General features: G+C 35.1%; 1 protein-coding gene across 1 annotated transcript in view; it reads left to right on the top strand.

The window, feature by feature from the left end:
* The window catches only part of Pawr (pro-apoptotic WT1 regulator), a 116085-nt gene that overhangs the window by 74703 nt on the left and 24517 nt on the right, over nucleotides 1–16865 (top strand). The window contains exon 3 of the mRNA XM_063255198.1: nucleotides 7278–7312. Coding sequence (XP_063111268.1) covers nucleotides 7278–7312 — 35 coding nt within the window. The remainder of the gene's footprint in view (nucleotides 1–7277; nucleotides 7313–16865) is intronic.

The raw sequence follows: 16865 nt of genomic DNA, 5'->3' as shown, positions 1-16865 counted from the left end.
GTCAGTGGGTCCTAGGGCTGTATTCATTCCAGCTGCTCTTAGTTTCTGTGTCCTCTGTGTGCTCCAGGACACTGCTCCTAGCTGTATACCCTGTGGGTTTATAAAGTCTTCTGTCCTTACTCCAGAGGCTCTTCTGCCCAGGCTGTGACACCCATACATGGACAGATAAGAAAAGCAGGCAGAGCACTGAGTTCTATGCTGATAAAGGCAGCAGGGCAGCACTGGGGCCTGGTCCGCTGATCCTAGTGCCAGTGCTTTCAGACCTTCTTCCCAAAACCATCCGACTGACTTGGCTCTTCACCGCAGGGAGCAGGACCCTGGTGTCTCTCAGTGCCTAAGTTTAAACTTCTCAGGGTTTGTTTTTCTTTTCTTTTTAATTCTGCAATGCACAGCAAAGTAGCTTTTTCATTTTTTATTTTATTCTAAAGAGAAAAAAGAAAAAACAGAAAAACCAAGAAATAAACAAACCTAAGAAACAATAATAAAAGCAAAACGGCAGCAACAACAAAACAACATCTCTAGCTATATAGAATTTCAAAACAAGATGATAGGGATTTAACAATGGTTGTTATGCTGCCTGTTGTTATCTTTGAAGTAGTTGCTCAGGTTACCAGATACAGGAATAAAACAGAACAGTAAAATGGAACAAAACATTGGATTTCAAAACCAAGTCAGAAGGAAATCCCCCATGTTTGCCACAGTGCACACTACCATCCTTCAAATAGATGCCCAGACCGCCAGCCCCAGGCCTGCAAAGTCAGTCAAACAGTATAAGCATCAAGCTATTCCTTTCACGTTAGATGCTATCATCTCACCCCGAGTCCTCTGACTCAGCCAGTTGCTTATGGGCTCTTCTGGTTTCCCAGCCTGTACACCGGCTGGCTCTTGGGAAAGCGTGGTTTGTTTTCTTGCTGAGTCTCTGCCCTATCTCCATGGTGGAGCCTGGCTCATGGGAAAGCCTCAGGGGATTATTCCTAGCTAGTGCTCTCTGTCTGACTTTCTGTGATAGCTCTGTCTTACCAATTTCCTGAAGCAGAATGATCTTGGAAACCTTGAAGTGTAGTTGTTCTGTAACCAAGTCTGAAGCAATTAACCCCTTCCCCAAATGGTTCCTGATTAATCACACTCAAATATGGTGGCCATTATCCTGAATTTCTTCTCCAATTCTAGCATGCCATGTGGAAGAAGTAAAGTCCTACACAGTTTTTGCACTTTATAGTCTTGGAGGCCTTTTTTTGAGCTCCCACTGCTGACTTGGTCCATGTTGCTCCCTGGAGCTGCTGAACCCTGTTGGACTTACCTTGTGTTAGCAGAGTTCGGTCCTCCCATCTGGGAGCCAGGGTAGTGCTCTAGTGTTCTTCTATTTTTTTTTTTTTTTTTTTTTTTCTGTTTTGTGTTCAGTTTGTCTGTAGTTTCTAGTTTTCTTGTGGGACCTTTCTTCATTGCCCAAGACCTACTTGTCTTTTTTTTTTTTTTACTAAATTTTTTTTTTCTTCCGAGGATCAAACTCATAACCTTGCCCTTGCCAGGCAAGCGCTTATGCCACTGAGCTAAATCTCTGACCCTTTGGCTAAGTTGTTTTTGCAGTATTTTGACTCCATGTCCTGGAGAGGCTATATTTTGCTAGTGGCCTTTACTCTACCATTTTAAATTTCCTCTGTAATACGATTTTTAGAGTCACTGTAAAGTAACATTTGATTGCAAAATATGTAATCACTAATAAAGGATCATATTGAGAGTTACCAGAAAACGATAAGCTTGAGTGTTATATTTCTGCTTCAGAGTCTTAACTATGACAGTATTAGTAATAGCTTAAATTCTGATTGTTCCCAGTGTCTTGGATATGAGCATGGAATGATCTGATTATGCATATCAGTTCTAATTTTTTGAGCTGCACCATAGTAGCTGTGTAGAAAATTATATGTAATGACTTCATATTGAATATATAAAAACTGAAAGTATCTCCTTTAAAATCAAGAATCAGACAAGAGTGTCTACTCTTACCACTCCAGCCCAATACTATAGTTAAAATTGTAGCCAGAGCAATTAGACTACAGAAAGACATAATAGTGATAATGTGCCTGTTAATCTTAAATATCACTAAGAGATTGCTGGAGAGATGGTTCGGGTGTGGGGATGCTACGCTAATCCCTGGAGTGATGCACTGGTATTTATTGTTGAATGTTCTGTTCTGGGTAGGGCCCAGTTGGAAGCAGCACACTGGGGACTTACTTTTGGAAGATACATCTCTTGTTGGCACTGTCTTCCAGTGCTGTGCTTCCCAATTGCCCAGAAATGAGCAGCTTTGCTCCATCATGCCCTTCTGCCAGGAATATTCGTGTGTAGGAGCCAGTTGCCCATGATCTGAAACCTCTGAAATCAGGGGCCAGATAACTATTTCCTCCATTGAAGTGTGGGTATGTGGTATTTTGAACATAGCAAGAAAAAGATAAGCAGTACAGATACAAATAGAGAAGGAGGCAGGCAAATCATCTCACTTGCAGAAGAGAGGGTTCTCTACTTACAAGACCCCGTAGACTTAACTGACTTTCAAAGTTGTCAAATTCAGCAAAGCAGGATACAAAATCAACTTTAAAAAATCATTAACTTTCCTGTACACTGATGATGAACCTAGCTGAGAAAGAAATCAAGAAAATAGTTCCATTCAGAGTAGCTTCAAAAACAAAATAAAATATATAGGAATCAGCCTAACCATGGAAGTGAAAGACCTCTATAGTGGAAATTATAGACCCTTTAAGAAAGAAATCAGAGGATACTGGAAGATGGAAAGACCTCATGCCATGTTCTTGTTCTTGGGCTGGCCGAATTAATATTGTTAAAGTGGCCATGCTATTGAAAGCAGTCCTCATCAAAATTCCAAGGCCATTTTTCACAGAAGTAGCAGCAAGAGAACCTGTAAAACTCAGAATACTTAAAGCAGGCGTAAGGAAAAAAGAGTGAGGATGGAGGCATCACAATACTCAATTTCAAAGTATACTGCAAAGTTATAATATCACAAGCAGCATGTTACTGGCACAGAAATAGATACATAGACTAATGGAATAGAATAGAGAACACAGGAACAAAACCAAGCAGCTACAGCCTTTAGATTCTTTTCAAAGGGACTATTATGAAAGATACTTCTTTAATCAGTAGTACTATGAAGCTGGTTATCCATGTATATAGAAGATTGCAACTGGATTCCTATGTGTTAGTGCTAAAATCAATTCAAAGTGGGTCAGAGAACTAGATATAGGACCTGAAACTTTGAAACTACTAGCACAAAATGTAAAGGAGATACTTGAAGTCAAGACAGGCAAAGACTTCTTGGATAGGGCTCCATTGGCACAGGAAACAATAGCAAAAACAACAATTAGGACTGCGTCAAATGTTGAAGCTTCTTCACAGCAAGGGAAACAGCCAACAGAGGGAAGCATGTACGGAGTGAAAGAAAGTCTTTGTCTTTTGTTTTTATGACAGAGGATTAAGATGTGGAATATGCACAAAAGTAAAAGATGCCAAAAAATAAATGGGCTAGTCCTTGGGAAATGAACAGACAGTACTCAGAAGAATTGCAAGTAGCTAACAAGTATATGGAAAAATGACCAACATATTAGATAAACTCAAATGAAAACTACATTGAGATTCTATCTTACGTAGTCAGAATGCCTATCATCAAAAATACAAAGAATAATGAAATGCTTGCAAGAATACAGGGTGTGTGTTTGTGTGTGCGGGGGTAAGGGGTATCGTTGCGTATGGGAATGTAAATTAGTATAGCCACTATGGAAATCAGTATGGAGGTTCCTTAAACAACTAAAAGTAAAGCTACCCTATGACCCAGCTACACTGCTCTTTGATGCCTACTCAAAGGAATTAAGTCATTTTATATAGGAAACCTATATCTACATATTTATTGCATCATAGATCTCAATAGCCAAGATATGGAACTGGCCTTGATACCAGTCAACAGATAAACTAAAAATTAGTGTTTATATACACAGTGGAGTCTTGTTCAGCCATAAAAAAGAATGAAATTATGTCATTTGCAGGAAAATAGATGAAAATGAAGATCATGTTAAGGGAAATAAATCAGAGTTAGACAAGTATCGAATGTTTTTCCTACTATGTGAAATCTTAAAAAAAGTCATCAGAGTAGAATGGAGACCAGTTGTTGGCTGGAGGAAAAAAATAACTGTAGGAGACCGTAGTTGTAAAGGTGGGTAGATCATAGAGTGGATGGATATAATCAGTATATGTAAGTGAAAATATGGGAACCAAAAACATATGTACCAATGCTTCACAATGAATGTAATCATTATATACTGTAAAAATATATTATGAAAATAAAAATTTTAAAAAGCTTTAAAATCAAGATACTAATAAAAACATATTTTAGAAAATTTTGTAAAACTTTGAGATGTTTTAAGTAACTGGTTACAAAGAGTAATCTAATGCTGACTTTAAGTCATTTATAATTGTTTGAAATGTAAAATTATTGTTACCTCATTCAAGTGTTGCTGCAAATGTTTTCCATTTCATACTACTATAGTTTGTTAAAATTTCCCTGTACATCCATATTAACACATTTTACCATCTTATGGAAAGTGACTGTTTCAAGCCTCAAAAATATTATTTGTTGCCAGGTTGTTCATACTACTTCAGTTGATACATCAGTATTACACCACTCAAAATATGGTAAGGGTTGCTTTCTTTTAGCAGTTCCTCTTATTACATTTGCATAAGAAAGGGTGTGGACAATGAATCTAATGTGGCATGTTCTATAGTATTTTAAATCTAATTAGAAAGAGAAGTATGGTATTTTGGTATTTTATAGTGGTGAGTCTGGCATTATTATTTTTTGTCATGTATATTTAGCCAGTACCATTTAAGGCATGTATACAGTTTTAGTTTATACAGGATAATATTAGGGCATTATAACCTTTATAAAATGGTAATCAAAATACTACTTATGAAAATCTAAGGGAGAAAGTTCCATGTGAAATCACCTGAAATCAGCACATTCTACATTGAATGGATATATATGAGTAATATTTTTGTATCTTTTCTACACAAAATACAAAGATTCGTCTCCCTTTTGTTAGGGGATAGAAAGCTTTATAATGATAGGCAGAAAAGAAACTTTAAAGATGGCCTTGTTGCTTTTGTAATAAACCCAGCTGATTCCCTGGGAGAGTTAAAATGTCTTTGTCTAAACTGTCATAACATGGAATCTCAGAAGTGCAGTAGTTATTTCATGCAATGAGGTCCATACACACAGAATCTGTCACTTCCACAGTGGTAGTTTCTGTTAACTGTAGATTGTTCAGGAAATTATTCCTCAAGGTAAGGGTAAAGGGTAGTTTAAAAAATAATGAATATTTAAATTTTCAAAATTTGTTAAAGGACATTTTCATTAATTCCCCTCAAAATATTCCCTGTTGCTTCAAACACATCGCATTGTTCTTGCCACTTCCTGAAGCAAGTCTGAAGATCCTCATTTGTGAATGTGCTCATAAAGTGTGACGACAAATACATTAATGCTTTATTGAGTACTGTCTCATGGAATGGTAGGCTTGTGAAAACATACAGTGTATTTTCATCTACTTTGTTCACCTGATCAAGCACTTTGCAACTTTTGGCTGTTCTCCAAAGTCAAAGTGACCATAAAAGGTAAATGTTTTAAATTTTAGGACCTCAGGGTAGCCATAACAGCCCCACTAAAGACATTCATGAAAGAGGACTTTCAGAACTGCTTCAGGAAATAGGAAGAATGATGGTATAAGTCTTTTCAAAGTGTGTGTGTGTGTGTGTGTGTGTGTGTGTAGGGGGAAATTGGGAGGAGGATTAATAGCAGTGTGTCTTTCACTGTAATAACTTACTTGAACACATTTTTTGGTTGTATCTTGTGTCTTTATTTGCATATTGGCTGAACTAGGTTTTAGGGGAGAAATAAAGGAATGAAAGGGGAGTTCTGTCTTCCAGCAGGTTATATTTTAGTTAGATAAGATGCATAAATAAAAAACTTAAAAGTTACATTTAATTGATTTAGGTTATTATAATGACTATTATTTACGTGGAGTTTATTAGGATGGAATTAGTGTTTTTCCAAATCCTAGCTAACTTTAAAAACTTTAGTTATGGGCTGAGGATTTAGCTCAGTGGTATAAGCACATATCTGGCAAGCATGAGGTTGTGAGTTCAATCCCTGGTACCAAAACAACAACAACAAGAAAAACCCAACAACAACAAAAAACAAAACAAAAACTTAGTTACCAAATTTGAATTGTTAACCAGTTGTAAAGGGTTATGTTGTTTTACTCATTTATGTCATTTAATGCCTTCAACCTAGTAAAATCGGCATCAATGTTATTCAGTAGTAGAAGTTTAAATCCTCGGTCTGATAGCTATTGAGTGGCCTGACTTCTTGGAACTTACTTCTCTGTTTCCTTACATTTCTGTCTTTTATTAACCATATAGTCAGTATTTACTAGTTTACTCTGCAAGACTCATCTTACATAGGGAGCTTATTCTTTCATTTTAACCAGATCAGTTCTTTTGATTGTAGAGTTTCTCTAAGAGACTTAATGATTAAAGGGTAATTATGGTTTTTTAAGAAAAAAGGTTGTCAATTTTTACAAAGCCATATAATTTGACCTGCTTTATTAAAATGAAACTACAAAAAATACTTGAAATTCAGACCAGCCAAATGACTGGTTAGCTGCAAGGCAGTTTGTTTCTATCCTAATGGTTAGTATATAACTTTCAACAATCCTTTTCTTTATTTTCAAAGTTTATAATCACAATACAATATGTTCTTGCTTTTTCTTTAAAGTGATATGTGGTGCTTAAAGGATCACTCTGTGTATATGCTAAATTGTATTGAGGACATAGAAAAGGCAAAGGGGGGAATATATATTATAACGATTATATTTTTTAAATGTCCATTGCCGTGTCAGAGGATTTAAGTTGACTGAAGAATGATGTCCTTCTTGTCTATTTTATGAGCCCTTGAAATACTTTTTAAAGAAATTAAAATAGTTGGTTTGGGCTTGAAAATCATGTGTGGTCTTGTTTGATGAGAAGCATGAATTTATATAGGAATAAGAGTAATTGCTCTAAACTGCTTCTTTCAAAATTAGATATCCTTTATCTATTTTTTTATCAGTCGGTTCTTTCAAAATAAGATACCTTCTAGTAATTTTAAAAAATCAATAATTGTGTACTTACCCTTATACAAACCTCCAAACTGACTTGTCATTACTTTTATTTTACAGGAATCATCTAGAACAGTTTCAGGCAGATACAAAAGGTAAGCATACTTGAGTTTTTGGGAGCATCCCCTCGCCATCATTGAATCCAGGGTCTTAGAGCTTTTTTTCTTGTTTTAGAGATGGCCATTTATTACAGTGTCCTCATGTGTCAGGGATAGTAGCAAGCACTCTGATGTTGCTTTTTAGGGACTGCTTATCCCATCATGAGGACCTCCACCTTCATGATTTCATCTAAACCTAATTATCTTCCAAATAATTCTCTAAATACATTACTATCATATTGGACATTAGAGCTTCAGTATTACCTGCACAATGAATATCCCTTCTACAAGAGTGTGTTTGTTTATATATATATATATATATATATATATGTATAGGGCTCCCATCCAAGTACTAACCAGGCCCGACCCTGCTTAGCTTCCGAGATCAGATGAGATCGGGCGCATTCAGGGTGGTATGGCTGTTACATATATGTATAGGGAACAGTATTGGAATTAAGTATGAGCAGTTGTTTAGTGAAATTACCAGAGAAATTAACTTCCTTTTTTCCCTTTGAGACCATAGACCTTGCAGAAGTATAGCTAATATTTGTGCTAATAGCCATAGATCGATGAGTTCTTCTGCTGTTCAAGTACTTCACATGAGAATCTTATTTCACAGTTATTTTATAAAGTAAATACAATTTTAATTTGAGAATTATTTCCCTAGAGTTATAAGCATAGTCAGTAGCAGAGCCTGAATTGTAACTTAGGCAGTTTGACTTTAAAACCTGCATGTTACTAACTAAATATACCAGACCATATATGGTAGATTTATACATGTAAAACCTTGTGTTTATCTATTCAGGGGTTAAACTTTAAGCTATTTTTGATATATTCCATCATAAAACATTGTGTAGGAGTAAAATTATGTATGTGTGTGTAAAATTTAATTTTTATTTTTATAGGGGCCAGAGTATTACCAGTAGAGAGAGATAAGAAAATCAAGATAATCGCAGTAGAGTTAGTAGATTTGAAACCATTTGTGGCACACAGAAAAACACTCATTGGTTGTGCTGCTAATTTTATTTTCATTGTAGTATTTTTAGTTACTATGAACAGTTGAAAGTGAAAAGAATATTTTTGCCAGAAGTCACTTTGGAAAAGCTTTGATTTGACTTATTCCCAGACCATATTCTGAAATCAAGAAGTTTTTCATCATCAGTTTTTTATTTGAGAAATAACAGTAAATTTTGATAACTTAAAAAGTTTTCTGTACCACTTTCATATTTAGTATGAATAGAGTTTCAAATTATGAATGACAGATTTGTGTTCTTGTACTAAAACCTGTTTTTGGAATACTTTTTAAAAGTAAATCTTCATCAGAGATTCTATTGACATGTCATTTTGTTAAATCAGGGAAAATTTCTTTCTATATCATACATTTTTAAGCTTTTAAGATTATTTTATTTGTGGCTGGGGATTTCGCTCAGTGGCATAATGCCTGCCTTGCAAGCAGGCAGTCGTGAGTTCAATCCCTGGTACCAATAAAAATGAAAAAGACAAAAAAAAAAAAAAGATTATTTTATTTATGATATATTCATGTACTTTCATTTTTATAGCCTAGGATAAGTGGTTTGTTACTTTCTAGCTTTTAAAAGTTTGACCCTATTTATTACTGTTAAAAATATTTGTAAGTTTCTAGTAATTTTTCAGAATTACAACAATTTCATTTTGCTGGCCTGAAAAGTATAAATAAATAACCAAATACATACACCTAGAATCTATAACTGAAATTATGTTATCTGATAAGAAGATATTATATAAAAATTAATTGCCATCATTAATCCATCTGCAAGTTGTAGCAGTGACTAGAGAATGGGTGTTCTTCATGAGGGTTTCTGCTGACAAATGAAGGTGACAAAAGTTAGGAATTGAGTAAAGGAGAAAAGTTGATATTACATATTTTTAAAAAGTTTTCGGTAACCTTTAAAATAACTTATGCAATGCACACGACTTTCAAATGGTTATTAAACAGTTTAAGTGCCCAGAAAACTTACTTTATTTATGTTCTTACAAATTGCTAAATATTTAATTTTTTTTATCACAAATGTCAAGTATAGCACTAAGTCTATTGCACAGACTAATTATGCTGTACTTTAAGGTGGAGTGAACTGTTGTTTGTATAGAATATCTCTTATATTCACTGTTTTTCATTTCAAATGACTTTAGAGGACTATTTGGAGATGGGGACATGAGCTTTCTTACAATCAAAATTTAAGAAAGACCAATCAATGCCATGTGTTTGTGGGGTTGTAATTTTTCTTTTTTCAGTGTAATTTTATTAGTAGGATGTTCACTATGTTAAGTATATAGTATATTGCTTACATTTTAAAAAAGATAAAGCAATTCTGAAGCACTTGGAAAAGGCAGGTTTAGCCAAGATGTGTCATTCACTGTTTAAATTTAAGCATGTATTTCACATATCAGGAGTGATACTGATTAAAAACTTGGGAAACTTAAGACTCTTAACTATTGTTTTATTTTACATAATTAACTAGTTGTTTTGTTTTCACAACTGTGTGTAATTTAGTCTTATTAAGTAACATTTATACAAAGTAGTAAGTGCTTCTCAGCCTCCAGTCTACCCTCAGTAGCATTAATCGATTTAATAGTTTGCAAGGCTCCTATACATACTTAACCTTACTTAGCCCATCAGACAGCTGGCATCTTCTTTCCCAGATGAGGAGAAGGTCTGTGAAAAATTTGGGTTTTTTGTACTGGAGATTGAACCCATGACCTCACACTGAAACAGGCACTGTGCTGCCGAGCTATGTCCTGGCTCCTTTTTTTAAAAAACATATTTTCTTTGAGCAAGAAGTGAGTTATAATAAATATCTGCAAGTTTTATGTTATTGTGGTTTTATGATTCATGTAACCGTATCAGGGCTTTTCTTCCCTGATACTGAATTTTTTTCTTTTGACAAAATCTTGCTATATAGTTCAGGCTGGCCTTGAACTCACTGTTTAAGGTGTCATTAATGTGCCAGTCTTCCTTTTCCCTTTCTCCTCCCTTCCACCTTCCTCCTAATTTTGAGACAATGTCTCACTAAATTGGGGAGGCTGGGCTAGAGGTTTAACTCAGCAGCAGAAGTGCTTGCTTGGTGAGCGTGAGGTCAGGAGTTTGATCCCTGGTACAAAAAAATTTTTTTGTGGGCTGATCTAGGAACTTTTCAGTCACTCAGTGTATTAATAAATAATTTAATCCTAACTCGGATTTCACATTTATTTGTTCATAGCTTTGCTTATAAGGAACACAAGGTAAATGTAGAGAAATGTACCCAGCTCAACCAAGTGATGCAGGAAAACACAAAACACACTTGGGTGTAACTATAAGCAATACAAACATATACCAGCTGGTTCCATGTGAGTCACAGCCTGCCTTCCATATGTAGCTTTGTAAGTTTCAATCTGATTTTAGATAATACTCCTCGAACTTAACAGTAACTCATTAGCTATAACCCTTGATGCCCATATCTATGTGGAAACTTCACTTATTTTTATGGATGTCATTTTTTTTAAATGTCATGTTTATGTTATATATTCATAACCATATAACATATATAACACTGCTAACCATTTTTATTAGGTTCTTGCAGTATGTCATTGATGAAGTTTGTGAGCAATGTGTCCATATTAGTTATTTTTCTCTGAAACAAAATACTGACACCTGCAACCTGAAGGGAGATCTCTTTGGCTCACAGTGTCAGAAGGTCCAGGTGGTTGGTTTTAGGGCAGAAATACCATGATGGGAAGGGCATGGCAGAGGAGAACATAGCAACCCATGGGAGCCAGGAGGCAGATAGAAAGGAGGAGCCCCAGGGCTAAAGAACACACCTTTCCAGGTTGTGTGCTCAGAGAACCCCTTGTCTGACAGGTCCCACGTCCTAACAGCACATTCGGCAATAACTCGTGAACGCATTGCCCAGGCCCAGTTTAACTTGCAGTCTTCCGTTTTATCTTCCCAAAGTGCGAGAATTGTAGGTGTGTACATCCATGTCTGGCAATTCTGTTGTTTTTGACCTAGTAGAGACATGTAGAACTTCAATTGTTGCTTGATTTTTCTGTTATTTCATAGGGAATTGAATAAAATCTATTTAAGTTTGAAAATGAATTATTTAGAAATGTAATTTTATGCGGTTTTGTGATGTTGCAACAGAGCTATATTAACCATTTTCTTAAATGGGACTTTATAACATTGTTTTAAAACTTAGTTTTTGCTTTTCTGCACAATTGTACTGAGAACCATAGAGTAGAAAGAAAACTTCCTTGGTTGTCGTTCAAGGATCACATCAGAAAAACCAGCTAGATTCTGTAAAAATGAAAAAAAAAATTATACCAAGGAAGTCCAGATGTATATCCTACTAGTTGAAGAGAGACAGTGTCTTTTTGGGTTTATGTGACCCTTTTAAAAGAAATTATTCATTTTCAAGATCTCTCACTTCTGTGTTAGCATATAGTAACAGATTATTCGGGCATACAACAGCTATAGTTGTTTTGGTTAGTGAATTTTACAAAAGGATGTGAAAATAGCAATGTGGTAATTTACAGTTCATTGCTGTGTTGGTATATTTTGTGGGCTGAATTCTTTGCTGGTGGATTTGTGGACTTTTCTGTGTTGCAAGTAAAATTTATATAATATTTGTTATGTATCAGATGTTTTTATAAGTACTTTTTATTCAGCTAATTCCTCAGTAGTCCTATGAAGGAAATGATTTTATTATTCCTATTTTACAAATGAGGAAGCTGAGATTAAGCAGATATTACCAGGCAAGTTTTGCCAGCACTTCCTGGTACACTCATGTGCCTAGTATCAATAAGAGGCCATGTGGAAGTTTGATTTATTTTATTTAGACTCCAAATAACTGGAATGTACCAATGGCTAGATTTTTTTCTGTTCAACACAGGCTCTAAAAATTTGTGTGGCAGAGGGGGAATAACTTCTACATATCTGGCCCTGAATTTCATATTCTATCATACTCTCAACTTTGTTTCAGCTATTGTAATGTTTGAAAATAACTTTTGTTTTAATTATGTCCTTGAAATTTAATCTAAAACGTCTGCATAGTTACGAAAGAGAAACCATGCAATAATATTTGGCATATTTTCCCTTTTTGTTTTGCCATGCTTGGAAATTAAACCTATGTCCTTCCACATGCTATGCAAGCCCTCTACCATAGAGCCACGTTGAGCCCTATAGTTTTACTTTGAAGTACATTTTACATATTACATTTCTTTGGAAGTTAACCTCTAAAACTGAACATACTGTTTCTCATTTGTTGTTTTCAGAAAGCTTTATTGAGATGGAATTTCCATAAGTCAGTCTTTTGAGGCATACAACTCAGCAGTTACTAGTGCAATATTCATAACATTGTACAACCGTTACTACTGTCTGCTTGCAGCATTGGTTCTTCTGCCCTGAAAGTTCATGGTCATTAAACAGTCACTATTCTTCCTGTTCACCAATTCTTAGCTACCAGTAAATGTTTTCTTTGTAAATTTGTTTAGACTAGATGTTTTATATAAATTGAAACATACAATTTGTGCTCTTTTGTGTATATTTGGTTTCACTTGGTATAATGTGTTTAAGATTTATCCATTTCGCAGTGTGCATGAATATACTGCATTGTATTTATCAGTTATCAGTTATTGAGCAGTTGGGTTGCTTATCGTTTTGGGGTAATATGAAATGTATATAAATGCATAATATATAATATGCTATAAAATTCATGTATAAATTTTATGCAATATTTGTTTTAATACATAGAAAATTTTCATAGGGTTTTGTTGGAAGTTCTCCCCCCAAAACCAAAATGGTTATTACATGCCATATGTTTATTGTTTTATTCCAAGGTGTAAGGTACTTGGTTGAGAGACTCATGTTAAGATAATAATGAAGAGTATATAATTTTATGTATTCTTATTGAATGTTATAAATGACATTTGCAAGATGTTTTCTAGCTTTGAAGGGATAATATTTGAGCAACAAAGTATATTTAATGAAATAGCTACTAAATATAGTGAATTTTTAAAATTAAATATAATTCTGTATTATATAAGAAAATATAATTAATTTTGTATTATACAGTATATATTATACTATAATACATAGTATAAATATAATTATTTTACTATAGGTAATATATTTAATATACCAGAAATGAACACGTATGTTTCTCCATAGTGGAGTAACTTAAATGTTTAGTGATGAGATAGGTTATAAGTCACAGCATTTATACACACACACACACACACACACACACACACACACACACACACACACTGTTACAATGCAGCCATTAAATTGGTGGTATAAAGATATTAACTACATAGTGAAATTACTGGGTGAATAGGTAGATTATAAGTCTGTGGCACTAGTCTGGCCACTTTGAGTTGATTTTTGGTATGGTGATGGATAGACTTGGAATTAGACATGTTAACAGTATTCTTCTAAGACTATGTATAGTATGTTGTTCCCTTTTTTGTGTCTGTTTCCATTTTTTTCAGCAGTATTTCATACTTGGGGAAGATCTTTCATTTCCTTGGTTAAATGGATGCTAGATTTTTTTTTGGTAGCTATTGTTTGGTAGCTTTCTTGATTATATTTCTTGTAATCTGTGATTGGTGAAATAAATTCTTGAGGAATATCATTAGGTTATTTGAAATTTTCCTATTTTTTTTGATGTAGGCATTTATTGGGATTAGCTGCTTTTTGCTATATGCTACCAAGTTTTTTCTTTCTTCTTTTTTTAAGGTTTAGGCCAGAACTTTTATTGGAGTTTCTGAAGGAAAAAGAAGGTAGCCAGGGTGGAAATTTTAGGTTGGCTAATTTGAATAATTTCAACAGGCTTTATGCTATAGGACTAGACTATGATTTCCTGATGATGGCCATGGGATGACTAAGCCGGAAGAATTTTGCTTCCTGGTGAGCTGGACCCTGGTCCCGCTCTGGACTCGGTAGTTTCCATATCAGAAGCTTCCTGCTGCTGGTTGAGTCTTCCTTGTAAGAAAGGACTCGTTCCAGAAGCAGCAGTTTCTTCTGGGCCAGAGACTTGTTTTGCAACCAAATCCAGGTATACCATGTACAGGTACAAATTCCTTATGATGGAGCTAATCATTATATATACCTAATTTCTACCAGTAAACTTAATTAAACTTAAAAAAGAAAAACTAGGTAATTTTTAGTACATGTTTGCAGTACATAACATGTGTATGTATCCTTATGTGGAGTTGGTGCATGTTATGGTTTGTGTCTAGATACACCCCAGAGCCTCATGAAGTCCTTTTCAGAGGTGGCTGAATCTAGAATGACTGATGCTGAGAATAAGGGTGTGTGAATAATAAATCACTGCACTAATTGGTTTGGCATGTGTCTTGTTGCCTCTGGTTGCTTTTACTGCCTTCTGCTGCCATGAACAGTTTTACTTCTGCCATGTGTCACTCTGCCTTGGAGCCAGCAATTATGAACTGAAACTTCCATAAACTGCACCAAATAAACCTTTTCTCCTTTATTTAATTTGTGAGTGTTGGGTGTGTCTCAGCAAGAAGAAAAGTAACTGGGGCGGGGGATTTAGGTCAGTGGTAGAACACTTGCCTAGCAAGCTGGAAGCCCTGGGTTCAGTAAAAAAAAAAAAAAGAAAGAAAGAAAGAAAAGAAAAAGAAGGAGAAGGAGGAGAAGAAGAGGAGGAAGAGTAACTAAGACAATACATGTATATAGCACATCTTAATTTCTTTTTTTATCCCCTCTCTTTGCTACAAGATTTGATATATAGGTTTTATTTCTTTAATGACCATTGGCAGTTTAGGAATATATTGTTCAATTTCTGTAAATGTATATAGTTTCTATATGCATCATTTGTTTATTTTTAGTCTTATCACATTGTGGTCAGAAACCCTATATAACATGGTCTCAATTTTTTTTTAACATTTATTGGCCAGGCGTGGTGGCACACAACTGTAATCTCTGTACTTGGGAGGCTGAGGCAGGAGAATGATTGTGAGTTTGAGACAAGCCTGAGCTACAAAGTGAGCTCAAGGTCAGTCTGAATTGCCTAGTAAGACCCTATCTCAAAAAAAAAAAAAAATCATTGAGATTTGTTTTATGCTGTAACATATGATATATCCTGGAGAGTATGCCACACACTGATGAGAGTACCGTATGCAATATGATAAAAAAATAAAATACAGTGATACAGTGATAGTGTAAATTTTTAACATTCTTATTACAGCAAAAGTCATATTGCTGTTGGCCCTTACAATACTCCTCTTCACTTTTAAGCACACTTAGTCCATCTTGCTCGCCTTTCTTGGAGCAGTTCCGGAAGCCCTCTTCTGGAATTTTTTGTTGTTGTTGTTGTTTACCACTGTTATGGCTGCCTTAAAGTCCTGAATTGGTTAAAGACATTTGTCTTTCATGGTTATTTTGGCTTAGGGAAGAGCCAAAGATTGCAAAATGCCAGATCTAGTGGATGAGGACCCTATAGTGTTTTTACAAGCCTGCCTTTTAGTTGAATGGCTGTTTGCAGCACCTTCACAATATTTTTTATTGCACCTTGTGAAGATGTGAAAAAACACTTCCAGAATTATTTCAGCAAGTGGCATGGATGATGGAATAAGTATGCTAGAAACAAAGGGTAGGTATTTTGAAGAGGATTAATGGCAGCGTGTTTTTACTGTAATAAATTTTTAGAAATGTAAATCTTCCCTATATATTTTGATCGCACCTCATATATTCTTCACTTTTTGTATAAAATGTTCCATAGGTGCTTGTTAAGTTCATTTGTTCTATAATGTGAACTAATTTTTATGCTTATATTAGTTGGTTTTCTGGCTGGATGATTTGTACATTGCTAAAAGTGTGGTGTTACATCCTCAGCTATAATATTCACATTTTTTTTGATCCTCTACTTTCCCTTTATATGTGTGAGTGATCTGGTATTGGATGCATCTGTATGTGTACTTGTTCTAGCTTCTTAATTTCTTTGTCATGTAAAGTCTTTTGTGTTCTTCATAGATTTTGGCTTAAGATTTGTCTGATTAAGTGTAACTACTCCTTGATTTGTGTATGCATTTGCATGGAATTTCTTTTTCCATTTCTTTAATTTTTAGTCTGTAGGTTTCTGTTTTAGTTATTGATTTTTTCTTTTTTTAAATACAGGGATCAAACTCATGACCTTGCCAGTCAGGTGCTTTATGCTGCTAGCTAAATCCCCAGCCCGAGTTACTTTTTCACTACTGAGAAATAATACCTGACACCCAACACTTAAAGGAGGAAACATTTATTTTGACTCACAGTTTGTAGAGGTTTCAGGGAGGCATATCAAAGGGACTTGGCAGAGGAAAAGAGCTTATAGCATGGGAGGGAGGGAGCAAAGAGGAGGATCAAGGGAAGAGGGAGGGAGGCCATGCCCCCAGTGACCTACTGTCTCTCACCAGGTTTACTTCTCAAGCCACTTTTAGCTGTAAACTCACAGTGCACTAATTCACTGGTAAATGTGATGTTCTCATGATCCAGTAACCTCTCCAAACTCCCAGTTATGAGAGAGAGTCGGGG

The sequence above is a fragment of the Cavia porcellus genome, unplaced genomic scaffold, assembly GCF_034190915.1.
Source record: "Cavia porcellus strain 051 isolate PalLab524CR breed Dunkin Hartley unplaced genomic scaffold, mCavPor4.1 scaffold_8, whole genome shotgun sequence".
Lineage (NCBI taxonomy): Eukaryota > Metazoa > Chordata > Mammalia > Rodentia > Caviidae > Cavia > Cavia porcellus.
This window is presented reverse-complemented; position numbering and strand designations above follow the sequence as displayed.